The following is a 24,919-nucleotide window of genomic DNA, read 5'->3' as shown; positions in this document are numbered from 1 at the left end:
ATGGAGCTGAGACCTGATGCCAGCCACAAGGAGAATGTGCCCCCCAGGCCGGCAACCTCCCTGAGGCCAGGCAAGAGGTTCAGTGGGTCTGGGTCAGAGGTGGCAGGAGCAGGGTCCCCTGGGGTAGCAGCCCAGAGCCCCTTTCGCAGACAGCCCAGGGCCTTGTTGATTCCTGAGATTGCTGTTTGAGGCCAACTGGACCAGGACAAAGTCTTCCAGTCCAGGGCCCAAGGGAGGATTAGGAAGTCAGGACGTGAGGTGAGGAAGGAGGAAACAGGAGCCCCAGAGCTCGATCTCTGCAGTGGTGGGCTGGGGAACACCTCTGCTCAGGTGCCTGGGGCTTCCAGAAGGCCACAGAGCTGTACAGCCAAGCGTGGGAGCAACCCAAGAACCAGTTCAGATTCCAATTAACACGTCAGTTTCTCTGTGTTCTTAGCTGTGTGACCATAGGGCAAGGCTCTTAACCTCTCTGAACTTTAGCTCCTGTCTGCAAACTTTCATGGCCCACTCTACCTGCCAGGCCCTCCCAGTCATCTCACCAGCACCCAAGAGGCCAGTAGAAGGGAGGCAGGCTGGGGAGACTGGGGGCGGTGGTGGCTGGGAAGTGGAGGGCTCTAAGCCTCATGCCCTTGGTTCCCAGAGCAGCTCCCTTTTAACTGTAATGTGTTGGGTCTTGCTTTCACTCCAGCTGTGAGCCACCCTCTCACCCAGCACCTCTGCTCAAGCTGGACACCAGGGAGTCGTCCTTGATGCTTCACCCTCTTTTACACCTTCACCTTCTCAGCAGATCTGATCTGCCTCCTCTCCACCCTCCTACTGCCCCCATCCCAGCCCCATCACCTCTCACCTGGGACCCCCCTCAGCAGCCTCCCCCCTCTCTCCCTGCCTCCTGCTGCCCTCCTCCAAGCCACTGCCCCCTCCCCACTCTGAGTCCCTGTACTGACGCCAGGTCGCTGCGCTTGGGGTACATCCATCAGTCCACCCGGGACAATAGCTGACACAGAGGCCAGCTGGACTCTGTGGCTCCCTCCCCCGTCCCTCTGGAGCACTGACGAGAGTCCTCCCCCAGCGCATAACTGTCTGTCCTTTCTTTAGAGTCACGGAGACTCCGGAAGAGCCTGGGTGTCTGCCTGGCCAGTAGACGTGGCCGGTGGGTGCATGTGGGCCCGGCTGAGAGGGGAGGGCCTGCTGCCACACCGTGCCTGGGGACAGCGCTGCGCCAGGAGCCTTGCCGAGTCCAGAGCAACCTGGCCAGCCCCAGCCCCAGCTTGGGCCTCGTCCTGAGGGACATGACCGGCCGGCTGACCAACTCAAGCTTCCGGCAGCAGGACAACCTGCAGCCCTTGGTTGGGAGACCCCAAGGGAGAGTCCAAGACTTTGCCATCCAGCAAAGTAACTTGTGTGCTAGGGAGACCCACACGGCTGAGTGTGGACGTCTCACCAGCCCCCAGCTCTGGTCAGAGCCTCAGGAGAGCTTCCGGCCTCACCTGATGCCGCAGGGAAGCCCCCTACCCCGAGGGCCACTGGCTCGCCCATCCTCCAATCTGAGGCAGTCCTGGCTGCTGGCCACAGATACCTCTTGCCCAGACATCGGGCTTGCTACTGGGCTGGCCCCACTCAATGGGCCCACATGGTCAGACCCCAGATCCCGGTGTGGCCTGGGGGGCTGGACCTCCAGGCTCATAGGGGAACCCCTGACCCTGAAAGACCTGGCTGTCCCTGCCCAGAGCCCATCTCGGGCCCCATCCCAAGCTGCCATTCACCAGCTGCTGGTCTGCATTCAACGCCTGGAGTGCCAGGCAGTGCGGCTCAGGTGCCAGGTATCCCGGGAATTCCCAGGCCCTGTGCGGCAGGAGCCCTGGACCAGAGCTGACCAGACACTCCCTGTCCGCCCCCAGCTCAGCCAGCCTGTTCTTGATTCCTGGGATGAGAGGAGGAGACACTCCCGAGGCCTCAGGGAAACTACCAGTTTCCCAGAGACACCGGGGCCCCAGGAGGTTCTCTCAGACTCTCAGGCAAGCAGCAAGCATGCATCTCTGGGGACCACTCTGGCGATGCTGCCTGGGGATGCCCTTGACCCTGAGCAGGTGGTCCTTTCTGCCTGCCCCCTAAGGCAAGGAGAGCAGGGCTCCCCGGGGACTACACACGGCTGGGGGCAGAGGGGGGACCCCCTGTGCCCTCCAGGTGTGGACAGCAGGGAGGCCAGACTCTGCTCTTCAGCCTCGTCCAGTTCAGCCCAGGGCATCCTCCCTGGGCGGGAAGGAGGGGATGGGACCCCAAGGGAGCGGATCAGCAGGGAGAAAGAAAGGCCAGCTTCCAGGAATGCCCTGCAGGTAGGGGCCAGAGGGGTCTGGGAGTTTGGGGACTCTGGGTTGGGGGTTGCCCTCCCTCCCAGGAATTCTCACTCCAAGCTGGCTGTCACTACCCTGTCGCCCTCCCTCAAAAGGGAGGCCTTGGGCAGGCAGGCTTAGAAGGGGGTGTCTAGTCCTGCTTGCTTCTCAGCCTGAGAGCATGTTGTGTTCTTTTATTTTCCAAGAGCAAAGCCAGAAACACGGTGAACCTGGAGCCTGAGTTAGGCCGGTGAGGTTATGTGCTGTGGCGTGGGGACCAAGGCCACACTCTGGGAACAGCTCCTCTCCCACTTGCCTGCAGATTCGGGCCTGATGGCGATAAGGCCGGGCTGGCAGATCCTTGCAGAATTTAAGGGGGAGGGAACCTCCCAGGCTCCTAAGGACAGGAAGGTGGGGGCTGCTGCTTCCTGGGATCTGAAACTTGTTAAGCTGCCCTGCACTCTTGGCAGTCAAACAGGGCATTCCCCTGCCTCCAGGAGCCCTTTTTTTATGGGATTTCCAAGGCTAGCCCTCTGTAGAGGAAAGTCCTCCCAGTGTCCAGCCAGCCCTCTTGCCTCAGGGTGGATGGAGCATCACCCTTCGTGCTGGAAAGGCAATGTGGGTGGTGCTGAGCCCCCAGCTGCTCCCTGGGGCTGGGGGCCAGGCCCACCCCTGGTCAGTCCTGTCTGTCCCCAGCTGGCAGTGGCTGTCCAGATGTTTCAGAGCATGGTGGCGCTGGGCACATCGGCGGCGGGCAGTGGCAGCGGCTGTGGCCCTGGGCCGGCGGCAGCTGTTACGCAGGGGTCTGCGGGCGCTGCGGTGGGCACTGTGGCTCCGGGAGGCCCAGCTGGAGGCGGCGTGGGGGCGACACACACAGGCCCTGCTGGCCCGGACCTTCCAGAAGGTTAGGAACCTCCAGATTGGGGCATGGAGAGGTGATGAAACACCTGTGTGTCTGGGGAGGAGGCGCTCTTGGAGCACAGGTTGTTCCCCCTGAGTGATTAGCAGCAGAGGGGGCAGACATCAGCCCAGGCACATGACTGAACTCTGCTCAAGTTTAAATCCTATTTCCACCACTTTCCTTTCCCCCACATTTTCTCATTGTGTGATCTTGGGAGAAGTTACTTGACCTCTCTGCGCCTTAGTCTCTTTAGCTCTGAAATGCACTCACAATAGTACATACTTCTCAAAGTTGTTGTGAGGTTGTGCTGTGTTTATTCACTCAGTCATGTCCGACTCTTTGCAATCCCTCTGTCCATGGGAATTCTCCAGGCAAGAATACTGGAGTGGGTTGCCATGCCCTCCTCCAGTAGATCTTCCCAACCCAGGGATGGAACTCAGGCCTCCTACATTGGAGGTGGATTCACCAGCTGAGCTACCAGGGAAGCCCCTTTGTGAGGTTAAATTAATAAATATAAGGAACTCAGAATCCTGCCTAGCACATAGCAAGCCCTCTGCTATTTAAGTGGTTGCTTTTTGTTTTTCTTTTTTAAACTAGGGGCTTCCCTGGTGGCTCAGCAGTAAAGAATCTGCCTGCCAATGCAGGAGATGCAGTTTCTATCCCTGGGTCAGGAAGATCCCTTGGAGAAGGAAATGGCAACCCACTCCAGTATTTTTGCCTGGGAAATCCCATGGATAGAGGAGCCTGGTGGGCTACAGTCCATGCTGTCCAAAGAGTCGGACACAACTTAGCGATTAAGCAAAGAGTCGGACACAACTTAGCGATTTTACTAGAGGTTTGCTAGCCAGGACTGGGAGGGCATTTCTGTGTTCGTCCCTCCTTAGGAAAAGTGCTTTGGGAGGGCCTAGTTCCAGGTTTTGTCTCCCAAGGAAAACCCTGCCTCTTGGGCTCCATTTCTCCATCCATCCATCCATCCATCCATTCATTCCCAAAGAGGCTGGGGCATCTAATTGGTTAAGACCACAGTGTCTGACTTTGTCTCTGCCCTTCCCGCTCAGGGCACTTTTGAGGCATCGGCCAACATCCTTCTTCCCCTTCTCTCTTGACCTAGTGGAGACACTTGATTCAGCAGCACAAACAAGGGCAGCCCCATGTCCAGGCTGGGCCAAGACCCCTGTCCTCCGGGGGAGACCAGGACCAAGGCCCCTCAGGAAGGAAGCCGGCGGTGGATGGCGCCTGGAGAAGCAGGTAGTCTGGGACACCCCAGGTTGGTCAGTGTGACCTGGACAGTGCTTGTGGCCTTCCCTCCTTGTCCCCCACTTCCCCTCAAATGTGGACAAGGATTTATGCAAAAGGATGTCCATCATGGCGTTATTTATACCTATGAAAACTTCAAAACAGCCTAACTATCCAATATCAAGTGAGAAAATTGTCATTTAACCACGTGATAAACATTTGGCAACTGTTCAATATGATGTTTATCAAAACTTTAAAAATTCCTCCCCACTCTTTTTTTATGTTTTGTTTCCATATCTTTATTGGTGTTCTTTCCTATTATAATAATCATAATAGGAATGCATGCTTGATTTGAAAAAACATTCAAGATAGTTGCAAGTATTTCAATTAATTCAAAAGTTTCATCTCCCTCCTTATGTATCTTATCCTTTCCTAGAAGTAGCTTTATGGGTATTTGCATATGGGTATTTTTTAATGCTGGGGGAAAAAGAAAAGAGGGTAAAAAACAGTACCTAATGGGCTTCCCTGGTGGCTCAGTGGTGAAGAATCCACCTGCAATGCAGGAGACACGGGTTCGATCCCTGGTCTGGGAAGATCCCACCTGCTGTGGAGCAACTAAGCCTGTGTGCCACAGGTACTGAGCCTCCTCTCTAGAACCCGGGGAATCACAACTACTGAGCCCATATGCCACAACATTGACGCCTGTGTGCTCTAGAGCCCGTGCTCCACAAGAGAAGCCACTGCAATGAGAAGCCCGCTCAAATGCAACTAGAGAGTAGTCCCCACTTGCCAGAACTAGAAAAGAGCCCGTGCAGCAATGAAGCCCCAGCACAGCTCCCCCCCATCAAAATAGTACCTAAGAAGGAATTCCCTGTCAGTCCAGTGGCTAGGATTCTGCACTTTTTAAAAACAAATTTTTTATTTATTTTTAATTGGAGGATAATTGCTTTACAATATTGTGTTGGTTTCTGCCCTACGTCAACGTGAATCAGCCATAGGTATATGTCTCTTCCCTCTTGAGTCTCCCTCCCCACCCCACCCCTCTAGGTTGTCACAGAGTACCAGGTTTGAGCTCCCTGCATCATATAGCAAACTGAAACACAAACATCACTATATGTAGCCAGCCAGTGAGAATTTGCTGCAGGACTCTGTATTTTCACCACTAAGGGCGTGGGTTCAGTCCCTGGTTGGGGAAATAGGATTCCACAAACTGTGTGGCCAAAAGAAAAAATAGTACCCAAGATGGGCTTCCCTGATGGCTCAGTTGGTAAAGAATCCACCTGCAATACAGGAGACCCTGGCTCGATTCCTGGGTTGGGAAGATCTGCTGGAGAAGGGATAGGCTACCCACTCCAGTATTTTTGGGCTTTCCTTGTGGCTCAGCTGGTAAAGAATCCACCTGCAATGCGAGAGACCTGGGTTTGATCGCTGGGTTGGGAAGATCCCCTGGAGAAGAGAAAGGCTGCCCACTCCAGTATTCTGGCCTGGAGAATTCCACGGACTGTATAGTCCATGGGGTTGCAAAGAGTCAGACACAACTGAGTGACTTTCACTTCACTTCAGTACCCAAGATATTGTTTTCTATGAATGAAAAATAGTGCATAGAAAAAAGACCAGAAGGAAAAATATTAAAATGTTGCATAACAATGTGAATTACTTAACATCACTGAACTGTTCACTTAAAATGGTTATTGTGTTTAAAATATTTATTTAAAATGGTTAAGATGGTAGATTTTATGTGTATTTTACCACTGTTAAAAATAAATATAAGTAAATAAATCTTATTTCCCCCTATCCCTCCAAAAATGCTAAAATGGAAATAATGGTCATTTCTGGAGCAGTGAGGTTAAAGATGGTTATTTTCAGTTCCTCAGTTTTCCATTCCAACAATGTATTGTTTTTGCTCTTATTTTCATTTTTTAATTTTTAAAATTTTATTTACTTATTTTTGGCTCTGCTGGGTCTTTGTTGCTGCTTGCTGGCTGCCTCTAGTTGCAGTGAGTGGGGGCTACACTTTGTGTGGTGCTCAGGCCTCTGATTGTAGTGGCTTCTCTTGTTGTGGAGCGCAGGCTCTAGGCTCATGGGCTTTAGTAGTTGCGGCTCTCGGGCTCTAGAGCACAGGCTTAGTAGTCGTGGTGCACAGGCTTAGTTGCCTCATGGCTCATGGGAGCTTCCCAGACCAGGAATTAAACTCATGTGCCCTGTGGGCAGGTGCATTCTTAACCACTGGACAGACCATCAGGGAAGTCCCATTCTTATTTTTAAACAGTTGTGTTTAAAAGATTTAAGTAGTATTTATTTTAATGCATGTTGGTTGTAAAAAACCCAAACAGTAGTAAACAGAATACAGAAAGAGCAGAACCCTCCCCCAAATTACTTGCATAATCAGGAACAGAATGTACTGTCTGGAATAGAACAGGGGGGTGGCTCAGCGCACCTTTGTTCCTGCCGGCAAATGGTCCTTCAGGACTGGGGTGGATGGGTTGCGACTGGGTGCCCTCCCTAGGCCGGGGAGGGCATCAGTTTCTCTCTGGGCAACTTCACTCTCAGTCCAGGGAGTCTGAGAGAGGAGGCGGGAGCCCAGCCGATCCCATTGTGCTCTGGGCCGAGGCCAGATGGAGGAGATAGGCGAGTCCTGATCCTGCAGGCTCTGCACCAGCTGGCTGGTGAGACACGGGGTTCTGGGGAAGCGGGGAGATGGATCGAGGCAGGGCAGGGCCCGAGTCCCTACACTGGGCAGACGGAGCCAGCAGGATCGGCCCACGCCCCCACACTGGGCAGGGCGGGGGGTCAGGGGCTCCTCAGTGAGTGAGTGAGTGTTTACTGAGTATCTACCCTGGCAACTTCCCAGACAAGATCTCATTTAAGTCTCATGGTGACCTTGGCAAGGCATTGTGCCCACTTTACTGATGGGGAACTGAGGCACAGGGGAATTAAGGGACCAGCTCAAGGACACACAGTATGAGAGGGACACATCCTGCATTTGTGTGCTGTGGAAGATGGATACAGGCCAGAGAGAAGCTTGTATATTAGAACTGGGAAGTCATTAGACATGACTCACTCATGGGGAAACTGAGGCCCAGAGATGGAGAGTGACTGACTGGTCTGAGGCCACTCAGCCTAGCGTCCCAGGACTTAGTGGTCCCTCCTGGCCCTGTTGCTCCCCTCCACTCACTCTCTTGTCCCTCCTTCTTCCTCCTGTGGTGCCATCAGAAGGAATGGGCCAGGCAGGAGAAGGGGGTCCAGGGAGAGGCCTCCCAGGCCACTCTGAGGACTCAGAGGATAGGAAGGCCCCCCCCACACCTGGCTCTCTCCTGCTGCAGGTGCAGCCTGGGTGGCCCTACTGGACCCTCAGCATCGGAGAGCCTGTCTCTGCAGGTAGGGGGAAGAGAGAATGGGGACCACCTTCCCTGAGGCAAAGGGTGGGATGCAGCTGGTGAAATGCCCTTTAAGTCGATTTTTTAAAAAATATTTATTTATTTTTTAATAAATAAATGGCTTCACTGGGTCTTAGTTGCGGCAAGCAGGATCTTTAGTTGCAGCATGTAGGATCTAGTTTCCTGATCAGGGATTAAACCCAGGCCCCTGCATGGGAGTGTGGAGTCTTAACCACTGGACCACCAAGGAAACAAGATCTTAAGTCAATTCTTGACTCCTAGTGTTGAGAGAACAATGAAAATAAGAAATGAATACATCCACCATTTACTGAGACACTAAGACCTGCCAGACACCACCCAGGGGCTGGAATTTAGTTATGTATGCGTACGCAGTTGCTAAATCCTGTCTTACTCTTTGTGACCCCATGAACTACAGCTCATCAGGCTCCTCTGTCCATGGGATTTTCCAGGCAAGAATACTGGAGTGGGTTGCCGTTTCCTCCTCCAGGGGATCTTCCTGACTCAGGGATCGAACCACATCTCCTGTGTCTCCTGCATTAGCAGGTGGATTCTTTTTTTTTTAATTGGAGGATAATTACTTTACAATACTGTGATGGTTTTTGCCATGCATCAGTATGAATCGGCCACAAGTATACATGTGTTTCCCTCATTCTAACCCCCCTCCCACCTCCCTCCTCACCCCATCTCTCCAGGTTGTCCCAGAGCACCGGCTTTGGGTACCCTGCCTCATGCATTGAACTTGCCCTGGTCATCTGTTTTACATATGACAATGTACAAGTTTCAATGCTATTCTCTTGAATCATTCCAGCCTCGCCTTCTCCCACTGAGTCCACAAGTCTATTCTTTACATCTGTGTCTCCTTTGCTGCCCTGCATGTAGGATCATCAGTACTGTCTTTCTAAATTCCATATATATGCATTAATATACAGCATTTGACTTTCTCTTTCTGACTTACTTCACTCTGTATAATAGGCTCCAGGTTCATGCACCTTGTTAGAACTGACTCAAATGCATCCCTTTTTATAGCTGAGTACTATTCCATTGTGTATATGTACCATGAATTCTTTACCACTGAGCCACCTGGGAAGCCAGGGACTCAATTTTAAGCAGAGCTTAAAGCCCATGGAACCTATGACTCAGTACAGGGACAGATAGGAAGGAAATTAACAATCACAAAGGGTGTGTGTGTGCATGAATACCACCCAAGTTAAGTGTTGTGAAGGGATGGAACACAGATCTACATGAAGATTTTTTTCCCTGTTAACTGTTTTATTATGGGACATTTTTATCTTACACAAAAGTAGGGAAAACAGAATAAACTTCAATGTATCCATCAAGAAAATCACCTCCTGAGAAAACTTGTTTCATCTGTACCCTAGCTACTTCCCCCACAAAAACCCCAGGCATCCTATCATTTCATATGTAAATATTTCCTCAGCATCTCTAAAACAGAGTCTTTTAAACAACAGAACCACCAAACCATGGGCTTCCCAGGTCATACTAATGGTGAAGAACCCTCCTGCCAATGCAGGAGACACAAGAGACACCGGTTCAGTCCCTGGGTTGGGAAGATCCCCTGGAGGAGGAAATGGCAACTCACTCCAGTACTCTTGCCTGGAGAATCCCATGGACAGAGGAGCCTGGTGGGCTACAGCCCATGGGGTCAGACAGGACTGAAGCCACTGAACACGTGTGCACCACCGTACCATGATCACACCTAAAATATGAATAATTCCTTAACACCAAGAAATAGTTGGTCGCCATTCAAATTTCCACTTCTACTATATGTTGTTATCATTTGTTTGAATCAGGATCTAAATAAGGCCCATGTGCTGTCATTGGTTGAGGAATCATCCAAGTCTTTTTAGTCTATGGCATTCCCTCTGAGTTTTTTGTTGTTTCTTCCTCGCAATTATCTGCTGAAGAAACCAGGTTGCTTGTCTGATAGTTTCGCACTGTCTGCATTTTGCTGATTGCATCCTGTGATAGAGGTTTCTGTGACAACTTTCTTTTGGCTGCATGAGTCTTCGTTGCTGCAAGGGCTTTCTCTAGTTGCGGTGAGCGGGGGCTACACTCCAGTTGCGGTGTGCAGGTTTCTCACTCCAGTGGCTTCTCCTGTTGCTGAACACTGAGTCTAGAGGTCACGGACTCAGTAGTGGTGGCGCAGGGGCTTAGTTGCCCTATGGCATGTGGGATCTTCCCAGACCAGGCATTGAACCCGTGTCCCCAGCATTGGCAAGTGGATTCTTAACCACTGGACCACTAGGGAATTTCTCTGTGAGAGCATCTAACAAAGGGAGCTGAACTTGACCGGAGTTCAGCAGAGATGGGAAGGATGCATGGTTGACTGGTAGAGGGAGAGAAGACTAGAGCGCCAGACAGAGGGAACAGCATGTTCTAAGGCCTCTGACAGGAGAACATGGAAAATTCAAAGAAGGACAGTCAATTTGGAACCCTGTTAGTACAGGGTTGGAGGCCAGGGTGGTCTGAGATGAAGTTGGAAAGGGGTGCAGTGGTGTTTGGGGGGCAAATCATCAGAGAGGGCCTTGTTGGCAGTGGGGAGCAGTTGAAATTTTCATCAGTGCAAGAAGACTACTGCTGGAGGATTTTAGCAAGAGAGTAAGATGCCTGCAATGCAGAAGACCCAGGTTCCATCCCTGGGTCGGGAAGATCTTCTGGAGAAGGGAATGGCTACCCACTCCAGTATTCTTGCCTGGGAAATCCCATGGACTGAGGAGCCTGGTGGGCTATAGTCTATCAGGGTCACAAAGAGTCAGACACAATAGAGCGACAAACACTTGAAAAATATTTCTCTAGGGGCTTGCCTGGGGGTCCAGTGGTTAGGGCTGCACACTTTCACTGCAGGAGGCATGGGTTTGATCCCTGGTCGGGGAACTAAGATCCCACAAGCCTTGAGGAATGGCCAAAAAATAAAAATACAATTTTTTAAAAAAGAAAGAAAAATCTTACTCTGGTTATGGTGTAGACACTGACCAGAGGGGTGGGGGCAGCAGTGGATGCGGGAGGCCAGGTAGGAGGCAGCAAGGAACTGCCAGGCACCCAGAAGTGATGCTGGTATGGCCTGAGTAAATGGCATGCCGCATTGTCCTTACAGCAGTCCCATTTTACAGATGAGAAAGCTGAGACTCAGTGAGGGTGAGTGGCTCGCCCAGGGCCTCAGTGGTGTGTCTGGCACATGGCAGGTAGCCGAAGCTGCTGTCATTATGACGAACACCAGCACTTTCTCTTGACTGTCCAGGTGCTTTGGGGCCTGGCAGCGTTTCGTGCAAAGAGGGACCCGGTACCGGGCCCACGTGGCCAACCGCCAGGCAGGGACCCTGAGGACGTGCTTGCAGCAGTGGGTGCGGGTGAAGCAGCTCCAGGCATCAGACAGAGCGAAGGTGGCCCAGCTGTCTCTTTGTCTGCGGAAGGCAGGTGAGTGAGCGACTGGCCAAAGAGTTTCCCCTCCCCCACCCAGCAAACAGCGCCACTTCAGCTCCTTCTGCAGTTGACCTGGTTGACTTATGGATTCTCGGGATGGGAGGAGATGAGACTGGGAGCTTTCTCAAGGGCGCAGCCTGGCAGACCTGGGAGGGTCCCTGGAGCAGCAGGCCTTGGTTGGCCCCATCCTGGCCACTGTCATGAGCTCCTCTAGGCAAGAGACACGTGCCATCCTCCACCTGGAAGGAGTATATAGCCCCTACTCCTGGGAAGCTTCGAATCTAAGGGGGATGCACAGCCCCTGCACCTGAGACCAAATAGGATCTTTGAGGTGTCCTGATGGGAGAGGGTTTGGAGGTGGTGGGAGGAGGCAGTGCCCATGAGGAGAGAGGTCCTAAGGGGCTGAGGCAGTGACCACCAATGACTTTGTGCAGAGAGAGGTCACTGATTCATCTCTTGTCTACTTCTCAGGGAACATGACCCTCTTCAGCTCAGTCCCTGAAGGGGCCACAGTGCATGAGCTGAGGCTGATGGCCACGGCGCGGGTGCTGCCCCAGGAGCAAGGCCGGGGCTCCCTGCAGGAAGCCTGCCGGAGGCTGGCCCTCCAGCGGGCGCTGCTGCTCTGGAGGACACGGCTGTCCCAGCGCCAGCGGGCAGAGTAGGTGACCACAAGCTTGTGACCTGGGGTAGGGTCGGGGGGAACCTAGGGTGGGCGTGTGAGCAGTGCTCAGCACAGGATGGAGCATTCCATAAGGAACAGGGGGCATCCTGCTCCTCCCTGTGGTCTCAGCCTGGGGCCTGGCACCCCGCGGTGCCCAGTGGGTGTGGGGCTGTGGGAGGTGGCTCAGGGACGCTGCGACAGTGACTGAGCAGAGAGCTGGTGGCGGGGGGTGGGGAGGGTGGGCACGGCGCGCCAGGGGCACAGACATGGAATCCTACCAGGATGGCCAGAACCTGATGGGAGGTTGGTTTAATGCTCAACTCCCTCCTCAGAACCTGAACCCACCTCTCACCCATCTCCTGGTTAAGTGGGAAACCATGTCTGTCTCCTCACCAATGCCTCCCAGTATTTTGCAGGTACCTGGACCGCCTGTGTGCACAGGGTAGATACTCTAAATGAATAGAAGCGAGCCACTTTTCCCTGCCCCCAGTTGCCTTACTGGGGCTTCCCTGGTGGCTCAGTGGTTAAGAATCTGCCTGCCAATGCAGGAGATGCAGATTTGATCCCTGGGTTGGGAAGATCCCCTAAAGTAGAAAATGGCAACTCACTGCAGTACTCTTGCCTGGAGATTCCCATGGACAGAGGAACCTGGTGGGCTACAGCCCATGGGGTCAAAACGAGTTGGACATGACTGAGCAACCAACACACAACACAATCGCCCTATTACACAGCTAGAGAGACTGAGGCTCAGAGGGGTTTAGCACCGTGCTCTAAATTACACTGTGAATCTTTAGCAAGAAAGGCCCTATAGTGAGACCTTAATGATGCTTTTATACAAGACAGGATGCTGGGATTCAGGGCCCAGGCTGATGGTTATGGGTGAGGGGGCTGGTGGAGGTCAGGAGGGGTCAGCTTCACTAATGGGATGTCAGGAAGAATGAAAACTAGCAGCTGCAGGGTTAAGAATTCTGTCCTTAAAAGCTATACACCTGGCATCCATCAGCCCCACACCCACTTGGTCCACTTGAACCCTCAGTCTCTTTTAATGCTGGAACTCCAGGGAAACTCAATTCACCATGATTCTTCAGAATGCAAACCTCCCTCTGCCAGGCTACCCTCTGGCATTTGTGTACCAGGGCACAGTCCATATCTCCCAGCAACATGTCCGGGGTCCCCGTAACCTGAGACCAGTGCTAGGATCCCAGGTCTGCCACTGTTTGAAGTTTGAGGAAATGACCTTTCCTCACGCCTCCTTTTCCCTACCTTTGTAACCAAGTGGAGGCAGAAATACTGGTGTGGGCTCTTGAGTCTTGGGTCTGTGGGCCTGGGCCCGGCTCCACCCCCCATCAACTGCATGCGCCCCCACTCCCCACCTGGGGAGTGTGGTGAGAATCAAGCAGGTGATCATGGCAGGTAGAGCCGTGCTCTAGGCCTCAGCTGCTCATGAAGGTCACCCTGGGACTTGGGGAAGCCCAGGCAGCACCCAGACCATTAAAGCAGAATCTTCAGGGGTGGGGCCGCAGAGGACCCCAGTGGACATCGGTATCTCTTAGAGCCCCGGGTGGTCCCAGTATGCAGCCAGTCTGGTGGTGCCCAGCTCTGTGCCCTTCCAGCGACCCCAGCACTCCCCTGCCCCCTCCTGTAGCTCCTTCTTCGAGGGCATGCAGTGGCGGGCACTGCGGCACATCCTGAGGGGCTGGCGCCTGAGAGCACGAGATGCGGGCAGCGCCAGGATCGCCTCAGCCCCAGATCCGCTGGGCGGTGCCCTGGGAGGGGAGGCCCCTCCAGGCCACAGTACACACCGGAGAAGCTCCTGGGACAAGGTGAGGGGCAGAGGGTGGGGAGGAAGATGGGGGAGGAGACGGTGGGAGACCAGGGCACCCAGGACCCCACACCTCCTTCCCCAGGCTTCCAGGGCCCCCGCCCTCCTGGAGATGCTCCAGTTGAGCTTTCTGTGGGCAGCGGGTCGGCGACAGCAGGGGCAATGCCTTCTGCTCTGGCGGGCACGGGCCCAGCAGTCCCGGGATGCAGTGAGGTGGCACCAGAGCAAGCTTCAGAGGCGGTAGGGACCCCTCCCAGGACAGGGGAGCCATGCTGGCCACCTCCTCTGTGGATTAACTGTTTCCCAGAAATCCTTGCCTTTCCATCTGCATCCCCTTGGGGTCTGCATCCCAGAGAGCCCCACCTCACTCCCCAGGCTCTGGTACTGCCCTCCTACCCTGCCCTGCTGCAAACCGTGGGGGTGAGGGTGGGGACCACGTGAGGCAGGGTATTCATTTCTCCCAGAAGTTTCATGGCTGTGGTCATCTCAGCTCTGCTCCACACCAGCTGTGTGATCTCGGGCAAGTTGCTTAACCTCTCTGTGCCTCTGTCTCCCCATTTGTATGGGGCTCATACTAGGGCTTGCACTGGTGGGACTCAATGAGGTAGGGGCACGCACATCCCCTAGCAAGCACAGCGCCTGGCATTAGTAAACACTCAGTTCACAGCATTGTTCATCACAGCAGTTGGCATTGGGGGCTTGGGGTCCCATTGTATCCTGACTACCAGTCAGTATGACCCTCAGGGTAGCGTTGAAGCCCTCCAGCCCCCAGCAACCCCTCCTCCTCCATGATGGAGACAGGAGGAAGGGTCACCCAAGCCCCTCCTTGCTGCTGAGGGGAGGGGAGGGCAGGGCCAGGCTGGCAGTGACCACCTGAGGGTGGACGCTCCCCTTCCCAGCATCCTCCTTGACTGGAGCCACTGGGCAACAGCCCAAGGGGCCCGGAGAGAGCTGGTTGCCCGCTGGGCCTGGAATCGGAGGGGCAGGGCCGCCCTGGGCCTGTGGCGGCAGCGGCTGGTACAGCGGCGGGAGGTGGAGTGGCGGGCCCAGGAACGGGGCCGGAGACTGCAGCAACGTGCCCTGGGCCACTGGCACTGCTACTGGCAGAGTGAGTCGGGGACTGGGATGGGGCACCAGGGGTGAGGGAGCGGCCAAGTTCCGGCAGGGACATCCAGGATTCAGGTCCTCCAGCACAGACCCAGTGATGGACTGGGTGACAGGTTGGGACCGGGGTAGGGGGGCGGGGTGTGGTGTGTGTGTGTGTGGATGCTGTATGCTTCCATTGCCTGATTGTATGGACTTTAAACAAGCTACTTAATGGTAGTCTCAGCTTATTCATCCATAAAATGGGGACAACAATGGTACCACCTGCTAGGGTGGTGGTGGGGATTCTATGAGACAATCCACATGAAGTGCTTGGCTCAGAACCCAGCTCTTTGTGGATGTTACCATCATCATCACCATCTCCATCTTCATCATCCTCACCTGGCCTTTAGGAGTCAGGGGGTCCTCAGAGCTCAGCACAGAAGGCAGGGGTCAGTGGGGCCATTTTAGAGGCTTCTTATTCCTCCAGTGTCATATCAGTGGGCTGGCAGGTGGGGACTTGGCTGTTCAGAAAGTTTGTATCCTGTTCACTGGGGACAGCAGCTCCCCTGACCCAGTTGTTGCTCAGGGATATTGACCCAGTGTTGCCAGACCTTTGTTTTTACAGAAAAGCTGGAAATCTATATTTTTGTGTGAGCTCTCCTGATTCCTAAACATCATCAAGAAATTAAAAAGGAACTCTATGAGTTGGTTGGCTTAGTCACCAGTTAGAGCACCTGTAATGGAAGAATTTTAACCCAGTTAACTGTTCCCGCTTGGGTAGAGGGTCGAGGCTAGCGGAGCAGGAGCCCATGGTTCCCCAGGGCCCAGGCTGAGGCTAGAATGAGCACTCAGAGGCACCTCAGCATCTCTCTGGCCATAGGACAGGTGTTCCTGCAGGAGAAGTGCCAGCGGTGGGTGCAGGCCCGCCTCCAGGGCCTGCGGAGGGCCGTATTCTGGAGCTGGCAGCAGGCAGCAGCTCGCCGGAGACCCACAGCGGCCAGTCCAGAGCAGCTCCTATTGCAGAGGTGGGTGGACCTGGGGGTGGGAGCGCAAGTGGCATCCCCACCCAAGAAGCAGCAGGGAGAGCGCCCAGGGATGGGAGGCTGGGTGGCCTCTGCAACTCAAGACAGGCCAGGCTGGAGACCTGGCATCCAGGCAACAGGGGCCTGAAGGGAGACCCCAGCCTGGAGTAGAGCCACCAAGCTTCCATTCTCCATGTTGCTCAGGAGGTGGGGGATGGTAAACCCCTAACCCCTCCCAATGCCCTGACAAGCCCTGGGTCTCCACCTCCTGGCTGGGTCAGCCCTTTGGTTTCAAAGCTCACAGCTAAGATGGGGAAATCAGCTCCTCAAACAGCCACCAGAACGTGCGTTCCAACTCCACGTCTTGTTTAATGAATCACAGCACAGGAGAATTCCATAGACAGTCAAAGAAGAGCGCGAAATCTGAAACAGAGATGGTCTAGTGACACAATATATAGATCATAGATGCATGTGGTTTTTTAAAAAATTATTATCTTTGGCCACACCCCACAGCCTGTGGGATCTTAGTTCCCTAACGAGGGATTGAACCCAGGGCCCTCGACAATGAAAGCATGGAGTTCTAACCACTGGACCACCAGGGAATTACTTGGATGCGTGTTTAAAAGCAGAAGAGGGCAGATCACGTTTTCTCCCAGGGTTGGTTCTGTACACACAGGCGTTCTCAGTGCCCCCACAGAGGCAGTGAACCATTCACTGTAGAGCAGCTGATGTTTTCTTGGCCCCTCTGACCACAGTCCCCTCACTGACCTCCAGCCCTAGAGTTGCCGTGTGAGGGCAGACAGGGTGTGGCTGTTCCCCTGATGTAGGGGACCTGGACCCACACCACCAGGCTCCCACACCATCCCAGGCAGCCTGCCCTCAGCAGCCAGGGTGCGCGCCTGCCAAGGCCCCCAAATGAAAGCCAGGGCTTTCACATACCATATATCAGTCCACACTTTTTTTAAAGAGATTTTTTTGTTTTGGCCATGCTGCACAGCATCGCATGTGGGATCTTAGTTCCCTAACTAGGGATCAAACCCAAGCCCCCTGCAGTGGGTAGAAGGCACAGTCTTAACCACTGGACCTCCATGGAAGTCTGGTCCAGATGTTCTTAAGGCACCAAGGTTGTGTATACAAAACTGTGCATAACCTGTGATGGTTTGTGGACGATTTTTGGGTGTAGCTTTGAATACTTGGACTGGCGTGCTGCAGTCCATGGGGTCGCAAAGAGTTGAACACAACTGATCAATTGAACTGAACTTTGAATAAATGAGACTTCTGACTGGGAAGCCACTAGGCCGCTCCTCTGCCCCTGTTCTGCAGCCACTTCCAGGCCTGGTGTGGAGTCGTGAAAGCCTCCTGGGCCAAGCATCCGGCCTTCCAAGATGGTCTGAGGAGACGGATACCCGGGGCCACATTTGCCAGTGAGGCCCAAGCGGCCACAGCCCAGCCTCGGGAGCTGCATGTGGCCCGGGCCTCCTGCTGGAGAAGCCGAGAGCAGGGCTGCCAGGCAGACAGGCAGCTGAGGAGGACCTGGGCCCAGCAGGCCTTCGTTGCAAGGCGAGTGGCCCTGGACCCGTGTTGCAAGGCCCATCGGCAGGCAGGAGAGAGCTCCAGGGCCCAGGCCCTTTGCTGGATGCTGTGGGCACGTGAGTCCTGCCAGCACCGAGTCCTTCGAGACCATGCTGTCCCGACTCTGAGTGCCAGGTGGGTGCCCTCAGCCTGAGGTCAGTCCCATACCATGTGGGACCAGCTTGGACCTTAAACTTGTTTAGGGTCAGGGTACAGAGTATTTGGTGGCTAGTGGCAGGGTTCAGGGGGCTGGGGGTGATGGGAGAGAACATCCTGGTCATTGCAGCTAGTCCTGGGGTCAAATGCCAGCTCTGTATTCCCCAGCCACGCCACCCCCTCCTTGGGCAAATCTGACTTTGAAAGTCAGAGGAAGATAACAGGCCTGCCTTGTGGGTGGCCCCAGGGTTTCCGTGGGCAAGCTCTCAGCTCAGCTCAGGCCAGATGCACACCAGGTGCTGAAAATATAAAGCAGTGCTTCTGGGGGGATGGGAATGAAGGAGCAGTTGGCAGGCCTGCTTTCTCTCTGTCCCCATGTGTCATATTCTGCCACTCCCCGAGCCCACTGGAACCTGATTTCAACAGAAGAGGGATGAGGGAGGGGAGCACGGGCATGGGGCTTTGCCTGGACCTGCTGGAGAGTCCCGGCCCTGGTGACTTCAGTGTGGGCTCCTCCCTCCCCCCAGGGTCCTAGAGACCTGGACCCAGTCAGCGACTCAGGGCCACATCCAGCGAACTGCCATCACCCACTTCCAGCACGCTGGGCCCAGGCGCTTCCTGCGAACCCACTGGGCCCAGTGGCGGACAGCGCTGCTCAGAGTGTGGCTAGAACCACAGGCCCAGGAGGCCAGCACAGCCCACCCGGCCAGGCCCAGGGCCAGCCTCCGGCACTGGCCTGGGCTGGCCACCAGAGGGCGTCTCCTGGTGCTGATGAACCCTCCAGCCCTGAAGAGGCAGGTGAGGCCGGGCCCAGGTCGGGTGGGAGGTCCCAAATGAGGCCAGTGGCCTCAGAACCAGCTTGATTCAGCCCAAGCAGCAAGGGTGGCTAGATGCTTCTCCAGGATCCCAGTGACCTTGTGGACACCACCCCTATGGGTTCTCAGCCTCCCTCTGGTCTAGCAGTCAGCAAACATTTACTGAGCACCTGCTGAGTGCCAGGCCAGTGCAGTCTGCTACAGACACACACCCTGGGCGGCAACTGTTAGGGAGCAGACAGCTAAACTCCCAAGTCAAGGTGCAGCCTAGGATCAAGATAGGTGATTGGGTTCAGCAGAAATGGTGACAAAGAGCTGGGTGGCCTACCAGGAGGGGAGAAGCCATAATGAGTGTGTCACTCCAGGCACAAGGAGTGACGCTGCACAGCAGTCTAGGGAGACATCATTGCGGACACACAGTGTTCCTCTAGATAACTGGCAGCATCAAGAATCCTGTTTTAGGATGCCAGGAAGCATGTCAAAACCTCTAGGAAGGTTCTAAGAAAAAAGATTCAAGTTGTTTATTTTAAATGGAATTGAAAGGGACTAGCTCCAGACATCCTGGAATGTGAAGTCAAGTGGGCCTTAGAAAGCATCACTAAGAACAAAGCTAGTGGATGTGATGGAATTCCAGTTGAGCTATTTCAAATCCTAAAAGATGATGCTGTGAAAGTGCTGCACTAAATATGTCAGCAAATTTGGAAAACTCAGCAGTGGCCAAAGGACTGGAAAAGGTCAGTTTTCATTCCAATCCCTAAGAAAGGCAATCCCAAAGAATGCTCAAACTATGGCACAATTGCACTCATCTCACACGCTAGTAAAGTAATGCTCAAAATTCTCCAAGCCAGGCTTCAGCAATACATGAGCCGTGAACTTCCAGATGTTCAAGCTGGTTTTAGAAAAGGCCGAGGAACCAGAGATCAAATTGCCAATATCCACTGGATCATCGAAAAAGCAAGAGTTCCAGAAAAACATCTATTTCTGCTTTATTGACTACGCCAAAGCCTTCGACTGTGTGGATTGCAATAAACTGTGGAAAATTCTGAAAGAGATGGGAATACCAGACCACCTGACCTGCCTGTTGAGAAACCTATATGCAGGTCAGGAAGCAACAGTTAGAACTGGACATGGAACAACAGACTGGTTCCAAATAGGAAAAGGAGTATGTCAAGGCTGTATATTGTCACCCTGCTTATTTAACTTATATGCAGAGTACATCATGAGAAACGCTGGGCTGGAAGAAGCATAAGCTAGAATCAAGATTGCCAGGAGAAATATCGATAACCTGATATGCAGATGACACCACCCTTATGGCAGAAAGTGAAGAGGAACTAAAAAGCCTCTTGATGGAAGTGAAAGAGGAGAGTGAAAAAGTTGGCTTAAAGCTTAACATTCAGAAAACTAAGATCATGGCATCTGGTCCCATCACTTCATGGGAAATAAATGGGGAAACAGTGAAAACAGTGTCAGACTTCATTTTTGGGGGCTCCAAAATCACTGCAGATGGTGACTGCAGCCATGAAATTAAAAGACGCTTACTCCTTGGAAGGAAAGTTATGACCAACCTAGATAGCATATTAAAAAGCAGAGACATTACTTTGCCAACAAAGGTCCGTCTGGTCAAGGCTATGGTTTTTCCAGTGGTCATGTATGGATGTGAGAGTTGGACTGTGAAGAAAGCTGAGCGCCGAAAAATTACACTTTTGAATTGTAGTGTTGGAGAAGACTCTTGAGAGTCCCTTGGACTGCAAGACGAGCCAACCAGTCCATCCAAAAGCAGATCAGTCCTAGGTATTCATTGGAAGGACTGATGCTGAAGCTGAAACTCCAGTACTTTGGCCACCTCATACGAAGAGTTGACTCATTGGAAAAGACCCTGATGCTGGGAGGGATTGGGGGCAGGAGGAGAAGGGTATGACAGAGGATGAGATGGCTGGATGGCATCACCGACTCGATGGACATGAGTTTGAGTAAACTCCGGGAATTGGTGATGGACAGGGGGGCCTCGCGTGCTGAGGTTCATGGGGTCGCAGAGTCGGACAAGACTGAGTGACTGAACTGAACTGAACTGGAGCTTTGGTTACTTGCAGAATCTGCATTTTCACCTATGCGGGCCTATGGTTTATTTTCAGAATGTTTATTAACACTTCCATTCCGGCCAGCAAAGGCAGGCAGGGATCCCGTTTACGAGCAAATGAGGCTTGTAAAAACAAAATACAGTAAATGCCAGGAATGGTCAGTGGTAACCAGGGTGAATTCCAGGCCCCCCTCTTTCTACCACACCCACGCCCAGGCAGCCCTCACTTAACGGGGACAGGTCTTACGCCATCTCATGGTGGCACAGGCTCCCTTAGAGAGCCCCCGCCCCCACTTGTATACAGCAGTGGGGGCTCCAGCTCTGGAGTCAGACCACTCTAGAGAGGTAGGGCCTCAAAGAAGTAACTTTTATGACACTAAGTAGGGAGAGAAATGCCCGCCTCACAGGCTGTACCTGACACAGGTAGGCTCTGAGTGGTAGCCATTATCAGCCCACTCACCTTCCAGTCTCCAGCCACACGGGAGGATGGGGGAAGAGGCAGGGGCATGTACCAACGGCCACATTACCCTTGGCCCTTTTCTGTCTCCTCCAGAAGCCTCACAGGAGAACCTGAGGCAACATGAACTGTCCCACTTGTGTGCACACAAACAGGAAGTCCCCTGACTGGTTGGGGCAGGACAGAAAAGGAATCCTGCCAGGTCACCTGGGTTCAGGTTTTTCTCTTTGTTCCTTCAGACCCGCAGCTGCAGGCCACGGGCCATGGGGCCCAGCCCAATCCAGCACCGCAGCCCCAGTGGACGGATGTGGGGAGAAGTGTCCTGGGCTCAGAGTAAGGAGACCCTCCCTCTGGGGATAAACAAGGTCTGAAGTGTAGCGGTCAGTCAGTTACCAGCCCTCACAGGCCTGGAAATCAACATCAAGCCCTCTGCGAACCTGTCTTACGTATTTACTGTTTTCCCCACGCAGCTCCTCTTCTGGAACATTTCCCAATATTGGGAAAACAATTACAATTTCTCCCACCCCAACTGGTTCCTCCTCTTTGGGCCACAGGAGACCTGGGCAGCTGTGGTGGAAGCAGCGACACTGACTTCATTCGCTCAACACCATTTCCTGTGCACCCTTCTCTTACAGTTCAACCTCCAGAAGCATCAGGACGAGTAAGTCTGCTCCCCTGCGTGATGTGTTAAACTCTTCCAACTCCCCTTTCCAAGTGACAGCCAGCCTCCTCTCTGCCCCACCTCCAGCTGCAGGGGCCCAGGTGTGCCTGCTGGGCCCCAGGCCAGTGCCCTGTGGGGCCAGGAGGAGACTGCAGCTCTGAGATCAGAGACCTCAAGGGCAAGAAAAGGCATCTGGGGTAGGAGCAAAGGGTGTGCGTAGAGAGGGAAAGATGAGGATGGGGGCTGGGCCAAGGGGTTTGCCTGAACCATGGCTAGACCTGGGGCCCCCCGGCCAGTGCTCGTCCCACAGGATCCCAGGGGTGCAGGCCCAGGCCTGGGGCTCTGCCCTTTATCCTGACCATGAAGAAGTCGTAATGGCCATCAGGACCTACCAGGGCCTCTCCCCTCAGGAGGAAATACCTGCAGTGCTGGCGACTTGAGGCCCGGCTGCGCCGGCTGCAGAGCTCCCAGCGGGCCAGGCTCCGGGCAGCCATGTGGCAGCGCTGGGTAGATGCTCAGGGGGCAGAGAGGCTGGCATGGACACTCGTGAGTGGGGGGCCCCTTCCCAACCTCAGGCTGATCACCCACCCCGTCCCTTTCCCAGCCCTAACCCCTGGACACGCTGTCTCTCCAAGTTTGGTCTTTGAACCTACCAAGCCTGAAACCTTGGGAACAGGCCCAGGGACCTGCACTGTTAGCACATCTCAGATGACATCTCCTTGTCACATCCCCCATTTCCCGCCCCCGCCCCCCAACCGGGGCTTTTGGCCTGGGGCAAAGGGGAGGGCCCCCTCTTCCCTCAGGGCTGCAGGTGGGGAGAGGCAGCGGAGGGGCTGGGGGCTGCCAGGGACAGCGGTGGGCCCAGCTCGGGGCCTCCTCGTGACTATCCCCACAGCTCAGGCAGTGGCACCTGAGATGGGCCTGGCGACTGTGGCGGGGGCGCGTCCTGCAGTTGCAGGTGGCTCAGCGGTTACAGCGACAGGAGGACGGCCGGGTCCTTTCCCAGGTACCGGCAGGCTACTCCATCCCCAGCAGGCCCTTCCCAACAGGGCCACACCTGCACATTCCTGAGCTGCACCCTCCCTGCGGCTGTCCCCAGAGACTCTCCGTTTCAGGGAGGGGTCAATTCAGAGAAAACAACCTGGATTCCTTAATTCAGCTGGTGACCAAGGGCTCCGCCCAGTCCTACAGTCACTGGTTGGAGACTAGGCTTGGCCCGTGACACAGCTGTTGTTCACACCAGCCCATGATGGCTGTGGGTTGCTGAGCGTCACCCCTTCCTGACATGCACTCAGAGCCCAGCTTCCCTGGTCACAAATCACATGTATCCTGAGCTGGGACTTTTGGCCTGGGGCAGAGGGAAGGGCCCCCTCTTCCTTCAGGGACAGAAGGATCTGGGCCCAGTACTGACCACACAGACCTGGAAGGGAGCCAAAGAGCTCCTCCCTCCCTGATTCCAGGCCTTTAACACGTGGCACCAGTGTCTGGCAGCCAGGGGCCTGAGGGACAGAGCCAGCAGCAGCATGAGGCCCTGGAGCAAGGCAGGCCTCAGGAGGCCTGGAAACAGGCCGGAAGCTGCCAGAGCCCCGGCACTGGGTGGACCTGGGGCGGAGAAGGGGGCCCAGCTGCAGCTGTGACATGTTCTCATGGAAAGGAAAACAAATCGGAGCTCCACCCATCTGTGGAGCGCAGGCTCAGGCCACAGAGCGCCCAGGCCAAGAGCTCTGAAGGACAATAAAACGCCCTCCTTAACTCCAGCTGCTTCTCTGTAACTCCTAAAGGGTGCCCGCCCCCACCAGCCAGCCGTGATCCATTTCCTCTGCCATCAGGCTGCTCTGTGGACATCGCCCCTCTCCTGCCCCTGAGCTGGTGAAGACTCACAAGAGGGCCTGGGACAGGGACCAGCCCGTGTGCTTGTGTCACAAGCTCCTCTGGGCAGCGGGGAGCAGCGCCAGGCAGACAGCTTCCTGGACAGCGTGCTCCGAGGGGAGGAAGCAGCTGGCAGGAGGAGGGGCTTCTGCCTGAAAAATAAGCCAGGAAGAAGTCAGTCGGGCTCAGCCAACCTCATCTTCACCCTTGATGTAACAGGCAGGGTATCCTTTCACCCTTCAGGGCCAGGGGAGAAATGGGAAGGCCAAGGGTACAAGGGTTCAGACACCATTAAGCCTTCAGAGGCAGTTTCTCGAGTCATGGGGTAAGTCTGTCAAACAGCAGCACCGTAGAAAGGGGAGAAACCCAGTTGAGCTCTCTGCTAAAACGAGGCCAAAACCATTAGGTTTCAGTCCAAGGTCGTCCAGGGGCCGCTGCCTGACGGGGCAGTTGGCAGGCGGGGCAGTGGCCACCTCTTCATTCCCAAATGGGTGGCACCTGGCTGCCAACGCCTTGGAGGTGGAAGGGTGAGGCGCTATGACCTTGCCATGTCTCCTCTGCAGTCCCACAGGACCTGCTGCAATGTTCACTTTGCCTGTTCTCCTGGCGCCCCAGGAGCAAGGTCACGGACAGTCCCAGGCTGGCTCCAAGGGGCTCCGTTAGCAACAGCCCTTCTTGGGGTGGACGGCGTTCTGCCCATGGGGTCCTTGTGGAAGGGCCTGCTCCCCACCAGAGCACAGACTCTCAGCTGAGCAGGAACACAAGGTTCCTGTGTGGGGCAGACTCAAGTCCAGCCAGAGCCTCGGAGCCTCACACCAGTCTAGCTGCCATCATTGTATCAGAGGGTGGAGGCCAAGGCTGGGGAGAAATAGGGGTCTCCCAGAGAGCCAGGACGGAGAAGAGGAAGGCAGGACACAGTGGCCTCAAGCCAAGGTGGTCAGGGTGCAGGGTCACGGCGCCTCTGTCTTCCTCTCATCTTGGGGGGGCCTGCTGAGAAGCTCAAACGTGTCTTCCACCACCTGCCACAGGCAGTTGTCCAGCGGAAACTCGTTGTCCACCAAGTTGACCAGGAAGTAGTTGTCATGGATGTACTGGATGATCATGCGGGAGGGGGACTCCTCCTCATAGAGCTTGCCCCACTGCTCAATCCACAGCGCGAAGGCCTCATCCTGCACGTGTGCACATGCGAGCACACAGGCGCACACACAGACACCCACCGACATGCAGGCACACACGCACAGAGGCACAGGTGCGCAGTCTCACACAGAGACGGACACACACAGACACACACAGAGACGCAGGCACACACGCACAGAGGCACAGGCACGCACACACAGACACACACAGACGTAGGCACACACGCACAGAGGCACAGGTACGCATATTCGCACACAGAGACAGACATACACAGACGC

The 24,919-nt window shown here is 54.6% G+C and overlaps 2 protein-coding genes across 2 annotated transcripts in view; one reads left to right on the top strand and one right to left on the bottom strand.

Moving 5' to 3' along the window:
- Positions 1-23,272, top strand: C5H1orf167 (chromosome 5 C1orf167 homolog). Its single transcript, XM_065937140.1, is given in 22 exon segments — positions 1-70; positions 1,096-2,333; positions 2,537-2,580; positions 3,027-3,234; positions 4,343-4,479; positions 7,078-7,133; positions 7,658-7,761; positions 7,763-7,845; positions 11,125-11,300; positions 11,778-11,964; positions 13,613-13,790; positions 13,875-14,029; positions 14,689-14,897; positions 15,756-15,900; positions 17,221-17,604; positions 18,153-18,423; positions 21,610-21,635; positions 21,723-21,832; positions 22,077-22,167; positions 22,211-22,641; positions 22,751-22,797; positions 23,096-23,272. Coding segments are annotated over 22 exon segments (4,527 nt in total).
- Positions 22,449-24,919, bottom strand: part of MTHFR (methylenetetrahydrofolate reductase) — a 15,415-nt gene continuing 12,944 nt past the window's right edge. Inside the window, 1 exon segment of the mRNA XM_065935748.1 lies at positions 22,449-24,673. Coding sequence (XP_065791820.1) covers positions 24,455-24,673 — 219 coding nt within the window. The 3' untranslated portion in view covers positions 22,449-24,454.

Source organism: Muntiacus reevesi, chromosome 5 (assembly GCF_963930625.1).
Source record: "Muntiacus reevesi chromosome 5, mMunRee1.1, whole genome shotgun sequence".
Taxonomy (NCBI): Eukaryota; Metazoa; Chordata; class Mammalia; order Artiodactyla; family Cervidae; genus Muntiacus; species Muntiacus reevesi.
Note: the sequence above shows the minus strand (reverse complement) of the source record. Positions and strands in the feature narration are given on the sequence as shown.